The following is a 13,979-nucleotide window of genomic DNA, read 5'->3' as shown; positions in this document are numbered from 1 at the left end:
TCAGCGGCCAGGCAGTATCTCTGGAAAAAAGGCATTTTGGATCGGAACCCTTCTTCAGGCTGAAAGATAGAGGTGGGGGGAGGGGAATACTGGAGGCAAGAAATGGCCAGTTAGGTCAGGATAGTGTGGGGGCTGAAGGAGAGCATATGAGTGGCCCACCAATGTGATCACATTTCCTGGCCATTGTTGCTATGGAGCCTTGCACCAGGAATGATGTTGTCCTGAAAGCAGCTGAAGCTGGACTTGATAGTGGTGTACAAAAATGATGAGGGGCGTAGATCAGGTAGATAGTAGAAAACCTTTCCCCACAGCAAAGGTTTCTAAATCTCAGAGGGCACAGTTGAGGGTAAGAGGTAAATCAGGGGTCGGCAACCCACGGCCCCCGGGCCGAATGCGGCCCGTAACCCAAAATCATCCGGCCTGCAGGGGGATTTTTTTCCCCGTAATCATCCAGCCCGCCGAGGCCCCCCCCACCCCCCCTCCCCCCGAACGTGGCTGAGCTCTTCCCCGAGCAACTAGAGCGCGGCCAAGCTCTGGCTGCACCGCATCCTGCGCAAAGCCGCCGGCACGGCCGCGCGCCTTCTGTGAACACGTTTAAGAAAGAACTGCAGATGCTGGAAAAATAGAATGTAGACAAAAATGCTGGAGAAACTCAGCGAGTGGGACATGCAAGGACTGCATGAGGCTGCCTCACCCGCTGAGTTTCTCCAGCATCTTTGTCTACCTTCTGTGAACACGTGATTTGATGCCTGCCATCCGGGGCGGGAAGGGGGCAGGACCCATATGTACACGTGATAGATGCGGCCCACCATCCACTCACAGACATGCCTCCCGACCCCTATGCAGAACAAGGTTGCCGACCCCTGAGGTAAAGGAATCCGAGGAAGAATATTTTCACCTGAGGGAGGTTGGAATCTGGAACGCACAGCCTGAGATGATACTTTCACATCATTTAAGAATTATCTGGATGGACACAAGATTCAGAAAGGCTCCTAATGCCATGGACCTGGTAATCCTGGTAAATGGAATTCGTAGGGATGGATACTTGACACTTGGCATGCTCATGTGGGCTGAATGGACGTTCTGTGCTAGATGACCACTAAACTCCATTCAGGTTAACAACAACGAGTGATCAGTAACAATCATTTCCATCAACTTACTGTTGCATAAAACGTCCTAAATCTAAATAAGTAGTCATGTCTCAGGTGACCGTATGAAGTTCAGGAATTATTTCAACACAATTTGGCTAGACACCAGAATATAATAACACATTTACATCCGATTCCCTACACCTCATTATGGACATTGGACTTCAAAAAAGGAACTGTTGCACTACAATACTGAGAACTATATTTTTCACTCTATTTCTTTTTTTCTCCCTACCTATTGTACTTGAGTTTGGCTTGATTGTATCTATCTATGTAGATACCTATCAGATTTGATTGGATAATCTGTGGAATTCTCAATTCACTGGAGGTCAATTCACTGGATGTTTTCAAGAGAGAGTGAAGGGCCTGTCCCACTTGGCCATCATTCGCACGCCATTTACGTGACCTGCTAGCGCGTGGGTAGCGCGGGACGGGCGCATGGAGTGGTGTGGAAGAGTGTGGAGTGGCGTGGAGGAGTGTGGATTTCGTCCTGCACGAAATCTTCGCGTGCCACCGGCCTGTCGCGTAACTGACGGCCAAAGTCGGACAGGCCCAAGAGATTTAGCTCTTAGGGCTAAAGGATCAAGGGATATGGGGGAAAAGCAGGAATGGGGCACTGATTTTAGATGATCAGCCATGATCATATTGCATGGTTCGAAGGGCCAAATGGCCTATTCCTGCACCTATTTTTCTATTTCTATGCAAAACAAACCTTTTCACTGTACCTTGGTACACCTGACAATAATACACCTAAACCTAAGCATAGCATCTTCAATGAACTTGAGGGCTTTCTGTGAACTTACAAATGCTTCACAGTCACAGGTTCATGTATGGTAAAGAAACAATGGCAGCCAATTTACATAACAAACTCACTCAAGCACCAGAACTAATTGAAGTGACAGTTACACTTCACTGACAGATTGAAGGGGAATTGTTAGTTCAGGAAATTGGCAAACCATTTATTTTTCTTATAGTTCCATCTATACCCATCTGAGAGGAGATGTGCATTGTTTAACATTTCATTTGTGGGACAGCACCCCCCCCCCCCCCCCCCCCCAATACAGCTTTCCCTCTGTTCTGCAGCGACGGATTAGCCTGGATTATGCATCAAATCCCTGGAAATGGACTTGAACTGCAACATGACACAGAAACAATGTTCCACTCACTCTGACATGACCGGCATCTGGAACCATCAACAGAAGCACGCTGTTCTCTTCTAATATCAAAGTAACTCCATTGAACCCCTCATGTCAAAGCCAAGGAATCCTAATCCTTTCACTTCTTCTTTGATAAATGGTCAGGGGTGTGGATGACTAACTTCACAAGAGCACAAGGAAATGGGAGCAGTCGTAGATCCCCTCAAACCTGCCTGCCATTCAATACGATCATCGCTGATCTATGCTAACCTCAACTCCTCCACGATGCTACCACTCACAGCTATCTGTTACTCAATCATGCATATATTTATTTACTGGCCTCTACCAGGTTTGGGGGCAGAGAATCGTCTGACGGAAGAATTTTCTACACACCCAAGTTTTAAATGATTGGCTCCTATCTTGTATATACATCCCCTTGCCTATGACTTTCCCTCAAGTCCAAACATCTCAGCATCTGCCCTATCATGCCTGCTTATGATCTTACACTTTTGAATAGGGTCACCACTCATTCTTCTAGACTCCAAGGAATACAGACCCAAGGTTCGACTACACTCGATTCTGAGATGGCTAATAGTCAGGTGCAAGAACCACCGGCTATCCCACAGGTAGTGCAGGTGGGATGCAATCAGGGTAACATGCATGGGTTTGACCAGCATGCCAAAGGCTAAGGTTTCCATTTTAATGCAACATCAAGTGTGGGTTTATATAAAGCTACACGCAACAGAAATTGCTTACATTTAAACCTGCACAGTAGGTGCACAGAATTGTATGCGTCTTATTTAAAGCGATTAATTAATTCTGTTAATATTAAATAATAAAGATTAGCGATTAAAACATTTTTATGCAAAGGTTTCGGTTTTCAAAAGTAGCAATGGTCCTGTTCCAATGTGTCCAATCTACTGTAGAACTGAATGTGTCAACTTTTGAACTATTGTCCCATTAAACTATCCTGTTACAAAACATTTGTTTCCTATTGACTGGAAGATATGACGGAAGTGGCAGATTTTCAGACTTCCTTTTTAAAAATGAGCGTGAGTATCTAATTAAGTCACGGACTGCTAGTGACCCTGCAATGCTGGTCATGAAGCTTTGCAATTACAACAATTACGGTGGTTCAAACTACCTTTTCTCCTCTATCGCCTGCCCGGCCCATTTCGCCAGGATCTCCCTGTGTGTGTAGAGGGAAAACAAAAGTTTAAATAAAGAGAAAAAGTAAGTAGCCACACCTTTACTTGCAAGGACCCATGCAAAATAATTGTGCCACCAATCACTATAATCAGTAAACGTGGCTCCTGAATTGATTATGACACTGAAAGGATGCAGATCCAAACCTTCCCCTTTGCTCCCCCCCGCACCCCCTCCCTTAACCACAGAAACACCCCCTGCAGAAGCGTCAATGTCTAAATAATAACATTCACAAGATACTCAACATACACAGGGGTGTTGAGGATTGGGTGCGGAGTCTCCACCTCTTGCTTGGGTCAAAAGTTGTGAAATGCCCGATGTAGATTCTAGATCTTGAATTCTAGATTGTGAATTGCCCACTTAGTTGTCAAGAGTACTTTTAACCCCAACTGCCCCCTGGAACTTGGGGAGAACCAGCAGTTAACACTGAGAAGAATGCTCATGGGACCAAAATAGGAACTTTATAGACTTACATACCATTGGTTCAGAGTGACTTCAGAGAGCAGGGCTTTTTTTTTTGTCAAGTTTGTGCTCCAACTGGGGCCTGAGCAGAAAATTATCATCTCAGTTCTGCAACTCATCACCAGCTAAAATGGATCTCCACAATAAGTGCAGAACATTATGTTGTAGAACCAGGAATACCTGATGTCTCTCTGGCTGGATTCTCTCCACCCTATCTTCCAACTCCCTGACTCTCTCCGACCCCACTCCTTATGCTGCAACTCCCTAGAAGGTAACCAGCCTTCCCTCAGATTTCTCAGTGGAAATGGTCAGTTTCTATAATGGCTGGCTTTCAAATGAAGCACCAGGTTCACATCCAACTAAGAGTTAGTTACTTTCCTCAGTTTGAACTAACTGCTAATTTGAGGAAACACTGCAAGATCAGCCTCTGCATTTTTAAAATTGCTGTATTCATCTTACTGGATAAATCATTATTTTTTCCCAACTTAAATAAAAGCTCGACAGTGTCATATAAGCAACAACTCCACAAAGGCACATCTAAAACAGAGTCCGCTTGAGCTCCAGACAATGTACATGTTGTACTTTTTCATCAAAACCGTGCTGAATTAAAGCACAATAGCAAAGCAAACGCATTTTGGAAGCAACTTTAGTGCAATTGTTGTGTTTAGGAAAAGCTATTTGAGTACAGACAGCATTGCCTTATACACCCCACGGGACCACATAAATCCTAATTATTGACAATTCTACTGTAACACTGCACTGAAAGGTCTCTTCGACTGAGCTTAGTTTAGTGTGAAATTCACAAATTTGATTCACTGGTGGTAGAAAGATTTAAATGATTTAGGAAAGATAGATTAGTCAAAGTGAGACAATAATAGACTGAGACAACATCGACATGGCTTAGAGATTAAAAGAAGAGAAACATGGCTCTATTACCTTTTGTCCGACATCTCCCTGGTCTCCCTGTTAATATAAATAGGGAAGCCAAAAGGAAAGCAGAGATAAGTCACCTTTATAGAATGCAGACAGAAGCAGGTAAAAGAATGAGGTCAGGTCAGATAACATTCACATGCACAAACTTTAACTTAACCATCCTGAAAGTGTTAAATAATTACAAACTTAACATCCCCAGAATGAAAGATAACTTGAAGCTTGTTACCGGTTTATTAAATGGAAATGGAAGGGGGCTTTCAACGATAGTGTAACTAATTGCACTTGACAACTGTAACCATTCTTTATTAAGAGATGTTATTTTCTATTAAAAACAGATGTCTCTGTGCTTCCTCATAATAATGTGCAATTAATCGCTGTTAATAAACTGACGTTGGGGATTGATGCAAGGCACAGATCCATCCTCGGCATTTACCTTTCGGCCCACGGATCCCGGTAATCCGGCTGGACCAGGAAGCCCTAATTCACCAACCTCACCCTGAGGGAAAGAAGAGAAAATAATTGCACAAAAGACCAAACTGGAGAGCACCCAGCAAAGAGAAGTAGACTTGCAAAGCAAAGCGTGAAACAAGGCAGAAATAACTGTAGGGAAGAGAGAGAACCTCGTGGAAGTTGTCAGAGTTTGTCACGGTGGAGGAGATGTTTTTACTCTGGAGAAACTTCAAAAAACTCATAAGGATTAAATGGCCACTAACAAAGTCAATAGGAAATTTTGGAGAATATTCAAAGGTCAGTGAAGGTGAAGAATTCCCATAAATATCATTGATGCATTGAAGGAGAATCTGGTTGAGAACGGAGCAGAAGGTTATTCAGACAGAGAGGCAGAGGGAGAGACATACTGTTCTACGACTGAGGCCCAGGTGAATAGAAATACCGGCTTGCGGGGCAGATGTACTGCATTGTCTGCTTGTGTGCTGGAAGCTCAATAAATTGAATGGCTTTGTCCATGAATTAATGATGGACCACAGATAAGACACAAATATGGAGTAAATCAGCGGGGCAGGCAGCATGTCAGGAGAGAAGAAATAGGTGACGTTTCGGGTTGAGATCCTTCTTCAGACTGAACCAATATTCTTTACAATTTCAAACAAAATCTTTAATATTTCTTTAAACACAAACTCAGTCTGTCAAGCAGCACTTCTGGAGGACATGAATACGTGATATTTTGGGTCATAATCTTTAATATTTCTTTAAACACAAACCCAGTATGTCAAGCAGCACTTCTGGAGGACATGAATAGGTGACATTTTGGATCAAGACTTGAAATATCGCCTATCCATAACCTCCAAAGGCACTGCCTGGCCCACTGAGTTACGCCAGCACTTTGTGTTTTGCTCAGGATTCTAGCAACTACAGTTCCTTATTTCTCTCTCAATAATCTTTCACTACTTGTGGTCCTACAATGTCTTTTCCCCTCACTGAAGTTGTGTTTGAAATGATTTGTCACTCATTTGGGAAGTATGAAGAAGTTTGCTTTCTGAAAAGAGGGGTGAAAATCTGTAGAGCTTGATTCGAAAATGTCACAACGCACCTGGGATTGAATGAATAGATTGGACTGATGTTTACAGATTTAATTTGGATCTATAAGGTAAGCCCTATAGAAAAATATCCATTTCCTTTGATCAAATGAATAAAGGGCTGAAGATAACTTTGCAAAGAATCAGTCCCTCTCGTGGAGACAAAGTGCGAAGTGAAAAGGTAACTTGGTACTTGTGTGTCTGTGTTATTCAGTGATAATCCCACCACAAATTAAACAAATTAGTTCCACAGTGATTGAGTTTCAGGCTTGGCATACTGAAGTTACTGACTAATTTGTATTTAACAACCTATCACAGAGCTTTGACAAGATTGCTGATATAACAACTTTAAAAAAAGACAAATGTATATACCAGTTATTTATTTTAAATGGTAATTTCCAATATCATGTTACGTAGAATTTACAGCATAGGAACATGTCACCAGCCCAACAAATCAGTGCTTCATATGAGGCTTCTTTATCTCACTCCATTCACATTCCTCTCTTTCACTCTCCAATGTAAATTTAATATTGCTCAGAACATCTTCAAGTGGCAATAAAATATAATTATTGGCACAGCCACTGCAGCTGAGAATCTCTTTCTCTTATCAACAGAACTAACATGTAATGGCAAGGAAAAAAAAACTAGAGGCAAAAGGAACTACAGATGTTGGGATCTTGTGTAAAAGACAAAATGCTGGAGTAACTGGGCAGTCAGGCAGCATCGCTGAAGGACTTGACAGAATACCTTTCATGTCGGGGGCCTTTCTTCAGACTCTGGACTTCAAAGTCCGAAGAAGGGTCCCGATCTGAAACGTCCCCTATCCACGTCCCCTCCATTGAGCAATTCCAGCACTTTGTGTTTTACTTTAAAAAAAAACCTAGAGATTTTGGAAATCTGAAGAAAAAACAGAAAATGCCGGAACCGTTCAGCGGGTTAGGTAGTATTTGTGAAATGAAAAACAGAGTTAACACTTCAGGCTGGGAAAGTTTTGTTGAAGGGTCTTAAGACCTAAAACACAAACTATATCTCTTTCTCCAGAGACTGCCTGATCTGCTGAATGTTTACAGCGTTTTCTGTTTCTTGTTCAGATATCCTTCCATTACATGTTAGTCCTGTTGATTTGGCAAAGAGATTAGAGTCATAGGGTAATACAGAGTGGAAACAAGCCTTTAGGCCCCTTTGCCCATGCTGACCAACATGCCCCATCTACATCAGTCCTACTTGCCTGTGTTTGGCAACTCTTTCCATATACTTACCATCCTTTGTGTAAAGAGGTTGGCCCCAGGTTCCTATTAAATCTTTTCACCCTCACATTAAACCTATGTCCTCTGGTCCTTGGTTCCCCTATTCTGGGAAAAATGACTCAGCGCATTTACCCTATCTATTCCTTTCATGATCATATACACCTATATAAGAACTCCCTCATCGTCCTGCGCTCCAAGGAATAAAGTCCTAGCCTGCTCAACCTCTCCTTATAGTTCTGGCCGCCGAGTCCTGTAAACATCCTCGTAAATCTTCTATGCACCCTTTCCAGCTGAACAACAAGAAGAGATTCTCTGCTACACTGTAGGTTCTCAGCTACAGTGATTGATCCAATAATTCAGTTTAGCTTTATTTAGGATTGAGATACAGCGTGGAAACAGGCCCATCCGCCCATTGAGTCCATGCCGACCAGTGATTTCCATACATTAGTTCTATCCTACACACTAGGGACAATTTACAATTTTTACTGAAGTCAATGAATCTGAAAATCTGTATGTGTTTGGGGTGTTTGGTGTGCGGAAGAAAACCAGAGCAGTTGGGGAAAACCCATGCGTTCATGGAGAGAACATACAAACTCCATACAGACAGCAGCTGTAGTCAGGTTCAACCCCGGGTTTAAATGTGTACCATAATTAATGTAGAAATATTAAGAACGTTTCTGTAGTAGATGTCTAGATGACTCAAGTAGGAATAACTTAACTTTTACTATCTATGCTATTCACATTGCAAAAGTCAATAAAGGTAAATGCTAAAAGATTTAACTTGAAGTGCATGGTAAAACAAGACCTGAGATATTGGATAGACGAAGCTTCTAGCTGGGCACTTTACAAAGAAGAAGATGAATATCTAAATTTATCATATGTGGCAGAACCAGTATAAACACTTCTTTTTCCGATTGTGAGGTTAGATATACAGCACCTCAGTTCAACTGCCCCATGTACATATGACCTACTTTACAGATTATTTGTTTAGGAGAATTGAAACGGCTATATGAAGTACCTCAAGTGCACAATGACACTGCGTAAGTCCATTAGCGAGTGTAATATTACACGGCCAACTACACAAGCCAAATGTTTCCAGTTAAACAAATAGATGCCGAAACTCAAGGGAACTGAAGAGAGCTAGAGATTTGTTTCCACCTGCAACTTGGGTGCAACCCAATCCTATCAAGATTCTGGTTCATTTTAAATATCCCTCTGAATTCTAATGTGAGGTAGGGAGTTACAAGGAGAAGGGGGACATTCCTCATCTTGACAACAATCGTTTTCTTTGTCTCCTTGAAATACTACTACAAAATGTCTGCTGGTTGAGTTACTTTGAAGCTTTCTGCATCTCTTAAGACTGGCGATACATCAAGTCCAGAAGGATCATTTATCTCCCTTGTGAAAATTGGCTCCAGTAGGATTTGAGTCAAATGCTTTTTATCTTTCCGGGTATTGGTTGGTCCTCAGTGGCTACCCTTCCACTTTACAGGGGGGGGGGGGGGGGGGTGGAGCGCACTGAAACGGCTCATTAATGGGCAACTATAGGCACTGGGTTTCATCCCATGAAAGCTCTCCAAAAGAGTGGGAGGGTCTGGCCTGGGAAGGAGAAGACGGGAATAACTGGCACAGACGTTGGGCGATGAAGAAAAGACAAAGCAAAGCTTATAATTATCCACATTCTGCAGGCAAGAAAATAAAAACAATTCATGGAAAGCTCTGCCAAGTATTAGACATGTGATGCTTCATTATGTGTAGGAAGAACTGCAGATTCTGGTTTACACCGAAGATGGACACAAAATGCTGGAGTAACTCAGTGCATCAGGCAGCATCTTTGGAGAAAAGGAATAGGTTTGTCACTCTGAAGTAGGGTCTCGACCCGATGCATCACCTATTCCTTTTCTACAGAGATGCTGCCTGACCCGCTGAGTTACTCCAGCTTTTTGTGTCTATCTTTGATACATCATTATGTTGCACATCCTGCAAAGTGAAGGCTATTTTTGCACTGATGGGCAAGGAGGCACACACAATTCATCACACCACATTGGACTTTAGATGGGGTAGTCTGAACAGTTGCAATGTGTGCCACACACTTGCCAACTCTCCTGGTTCCAAACAACCCAGGAATTACAGCAGAGATTTAGCTTACAGAGAAGCTGGAATTTGGCAGTATTCAAGTTCCACACTTCCCACCTACAGTCCAACCTGCTATTAGACAACCTGTCACTATGCTCCAAATATAATAGCAACATGGGAAGAAAATCTTTGTCACAATCCATTGATCAGCGATGATTAACGATCACAGACTTGAAGAGTAATTTTGATCTTGTTTGGTCCAGCTTACATCTCTAGTATAAAGCTTTTGAGAAGAATGGAACAAAATTGTACATTTTACTATGTAATCTGCCTGTAGTTGAGCTAAATTATTTGGATTATAATGAGGATTTGCTCTTGATACGTGTGCCAATACCAATGCTCTTAAATGTACATCCGTTTTCTTTTTGAGAGAAATTGATATGTTGCTGCAGACCTTTTCACCTTCCCTGAGGAGCTCATATTCTCAACGCTTTAAAAAAAACCCCAATCAGCTACCTAAAGGAGTAACAAATACAGCAACAACAAAAAATGGGGATTTGATGTGATGCATAGAAACCTAACACCTTTATTACTAACCCTCACCTTCCCTTCTGGGCAATACCTTTTTCTTCCTTCCTCACTTCCTGACTTTTTCTTAGTTTCCCTTCCCATTTTTCTCTCCCTTTCACATTCCTTCCTGCATTTCTCATCTTCTACTCACCTACCCCCCTTCTCTTTCTTTCCCCTTCCTCATTCCTTATTTTCCTTGCCACTCTCCTGCATTTATTAATCTTTACATTTCCTAATTCAGACGTCTTCATTAGGCAAGCTGCAAACGTTTACCACATACTAATGATGCTCATTCCTTTCCGCAGTGCATATAGTTTTGCTTCATCATCTGTAATAAATGCTTTAAAATCTCTTCTAATTTTCACCTTGCTGTGGACTATCAATGGCAATAAAGCAGGAAAGAATGGCCATGATATCCAGTCAAATGCCCCACCCCCCTCCTTTGCAAACAACTCAACGACTCACCCTAAGCTGGTAGTTGTTTAGAAGCCAAGCCAATGAATGATGTTATGGTTCAGTTACAGAGCAGCTCACAAGACTGATAACATGCCTATTTTCCAAATGCTTAAATGTTCAAATCCTAGATCATTAACTTGCTTTATCCCCAACATCAAAATCCACGCTAATTCCAAGGAGGAATGAATCCAGTTTGGCTCAGGGGCTTCAAAGTGCATAACAGAAGTAAATTGAATTGTAGCTTTGATTGCTGAAAGCGGTGCTGAGTATTGAGGTTAGAGCAATATTAATAACAGCATTGCAGTTGGTTTGCTTTGCAGTTCTGTTTACAATAAACCATAATAACTAATGTGAAAGAACCAACACATTTTAAGTGGTTTTACTCATGGTCTGGGAATAGTTTGAGCTGATATAATCTGCCAAATTCCCAGACAGTGTTTTTGGACTAAAATTGTGCCGAAATGGATTCCGTACAAAACCTGAGATCTTTATATTTAAATAATAATTAGACCAAATGTGCTTCTGATCATCACCTCAACACATGAAAAAGCCAGCATGTCATGAATTGTCAATGTTCCAAATAACTTATTTATCAGCAAATATAGGCATCGTTGCTTTTACAAAGTTCAGAGTTAATATGAATCATGTCTTGTTCTGCACCTTTATTTGTTTTCTTTGGACACTTTCTACTGCAGTAGGAGCAGTGGATATTTTTTGAGCTGCTTCTTATTAGAGTCATACAATGTGGAAACAGGCCCTTCGGCCCAACTTGCCCACACTGGCCAACAGTATTCTGTTGGGAAGTTGACTACTTGCTTGGTCTGACCTGTGGGTGGTACAAGAAGGACATTGGAGACTATTGTGTGCATGGGTGTTCTGCTATCAGGCCCAACAGCAATATTAGGGTCCACAGAAGCTAGTCCTCATCCGTCAGGGACCCAGGAGGCCAGCTGACAGTGTTAGGTCCCTGGTGGATGGCCAGCATCATCTTCCCATGAAGACAGTCAGCAATGCCAGCAGTTCCAGGAGGCTGATTGGAAACATTGCAAATGGGAGCTCGGGAACATTGGCATCAAGATGTTGAGGTGGTGGTAGGAACTGGCATCAAACGGGTCATGGAGAATGGCATCAGGGAGGATAGGGTAACGGTTGGGTTTGGACACTCCTCACTTACCTGCAAGTCCCCCTTGTATGAATGTGTGTTGTACATGCACCTACTGGGCCATGTCCTCCATGCTCCCTGCAATGCTCTATAAGAAGTGATGCACACTGAATGATGGCATCATCTATGCCCTGATGCAGAGGGCATGTTGGGTCACGAGGGTGACCCATGGTCGCTGGTGTGTCCAATCACTTTGCAATCAGCAATATAGGCAATCTAACTCCCAAACACACTCCCCGTCACACCAATGATTTAAGGCGACAACTCCACACCTTCTCACCCATCAGGGTCGGGCAATAAATCCTGAGCTTTCCTGTGCTAAGATGAGAAGACTGTCTGGAGACACGTCTTGAGAGCCGGTTGCCTGCAGAGTCTCCGACTCTGTGTGGAATTAGTTTGGCTCCTGATGCAGGATTTACAGCTTTACAGCCGTCTCCAAAAAAAAGCTTCAAGTGAAGAACTGTAGTGTTTTACTGCTCAGCTACAAATACGCTTCCACTCTTATAGTGATAGTCGACACCAACACAAATGGAATCTAGTTTTGCAGCAGCCAGCGAAGGAAATGGCCACACATTTTGAGGCCTATGTTGACAGCAGGTTCATGCAAATCCTTTGAAGTAGGGTTAATGCCAAGAGTGATGGTCAGGAAGAGCACGCAGTGTTGGTCTAGACATGTTAGTCACGACCACATTTGCCTGCGTTACCTGGTGTTCATAACGCCAATCACGTTTAGTGAACACTGTGGGTGCACACATGTGATCACCTCTCATGTGGCCCCAACTACAGTCCATCTCTACGTGCAGATAAAGCCACTGAGCTTCCTGCAGGATCAACCACAAAACGCACTGTAAAGAAGTTTATCCAACCTTTCTTCCTGGGAGCCCGGGTATTCCTGGTTTTCCTTGCAATCCTGGTTGCCCCTGATTCAAAAAGAGGAGAGAATTTGTTATTTTTTCCTTTATCAGACACTATTTGCATTAATTATTACCACCTCAGCTGTTTTCATTTGAAAGAGCTATTTACATATGAAGCGCCACTATTGAAGGGACATTTACTAGGGTGTGACACAGATCGACAACCGTTTGGTAAAAGTTCTCTTCATTATATAAACACTGTTTTCCTGTAAAAGCAACTCCTTTTTAAGCTTCCTGGCAACATCCTTTAAAGTTCCTGCAGCTCCCATTTCCTGATTTGATTTGCTCTGCGTATCCCAGTCTCAGGCAGTTTACTGCAGTTGTCTGTTTAAGATTAGAACACAGAAATCCTGAGGGAAACTCTAAGGGTGTAGCAATAAAGAAATATATCGCAAAGGCTTGACATTGTGTGTGTGCGTGTCTGCCTCTCAGTGGTTTAACACCTGAAATGATAGTCAATTGCTCATGCCCTTATTGCAATGCCCCATCCACACTTTAAACTGCTCAGCTATTCCACATCTGTCTCCATCTTTAGGCTGCTCTATAAACTCAAGCTCTTTGACCAAGATCTGCTTTGTGGTTTGGAGTCAAACTTTTACTGTGGCTCTTGTAAACTGGGTTGTTTTACTACAAGAAGAGTGCTTATGCACAACCTTGCACCTGGATTCACAAAAGAGGATGGGAACATAATTTGAAATGTTAAAAGGGAGAATATTCTTTCAAGAAATATATTTGGATCATACCGCCAATTTTTCCCAAGCTGGGTATGGAAAAAAACTTTTAATCAAAAGGACATTTCTGAAAATGTGTATACTTCAAAAAAAATGCATCTTTGCATAGGATATGCAAATAGTTAATATCAGCCAAACAGTATACCATATTTAGCTAAACAAAACTACACTGTACCTTGGTATGCTTTCTTTGATTAATAGAAAATTAGAATTTAGAAATTTAGGGATGGCACAGTGGTGCAGTGGTAGAGTTGCTGCCTTACAGCAACAGAGACCTGGGTTTGATTACAGGCGCTGTCTGTGCAGAGTTTGCACGTTCTCCCTGTGACCACGTGCATTTTACTCCGGGTGCTCTGGACATTCCAAAGACATGTAGGTTTGCAGGTTAATTGGCTTCTGTGCA

At 42.4% G+C, this 13,979-nt stretch overlaps 1 protein-coding gene across 38 annotated transcripts in view; it reads right to left on the bottom strand.

The window, feature by feature from the left end:
- Window positions 1-13,979, bottom strand: part of LOC116966354 (collagen alpha-1(XIII) chain-like) — a 206,335-nt gene that overhangs the window by 52,711 nt on the left and 139,645 nt on the right. For 24 of the 38 annotated variants that reach the window (XM_033012496.1, XM_033012505.1, XM_033012510.1 and 21 more), the window contains 4 exons: window positions 12,798-12,851; window positions 5,319-5,381; window positions 4,889-4,915; window positions 3,429-3,473 (listed from right to left, as the gene is read on the bottom strand). In XM_033012496.1, the coding sequence (XP_032868387.1) occupies window positions 3,429-3,473; window positions 4,889-4,915; window positions 5,319-5,381; window positions 12,798-12,851 (189 nt within the window). The remainder of the gene's footprint in view (window positions 1-3,428; window positions 3,474-4,888; window positions 4,916-5,318; window positions 5,382-12,797; window positions 12,852-13,979) is intronic. The other 14 variants (XM_033012520.1, XM_033012524.1, XM_033012529.1 and 11 more) reach the window with 3 other exon arrangements.

Source organism: Amblyraja radiata, chromosome 37 (assembly GCF_010909765.2).
Source record: "Amblyraja radiata isolate CabotCenter1 chromosome 37, sAmbRad1.1.pri, whole genome shotgun sequence".
NCBI classification, from domain to species: Eukaryota; Metazoa; Chordata; class Chondrichthyes; order Rajiformes; family Rajidae; genus Amblyraja; species Amblyraja radiata.
The sequence above is the reverse complement of the archived record's forward strand: the minus strand, read 5'-3'. Positions and strand labels throughout refer to the sequence as shown.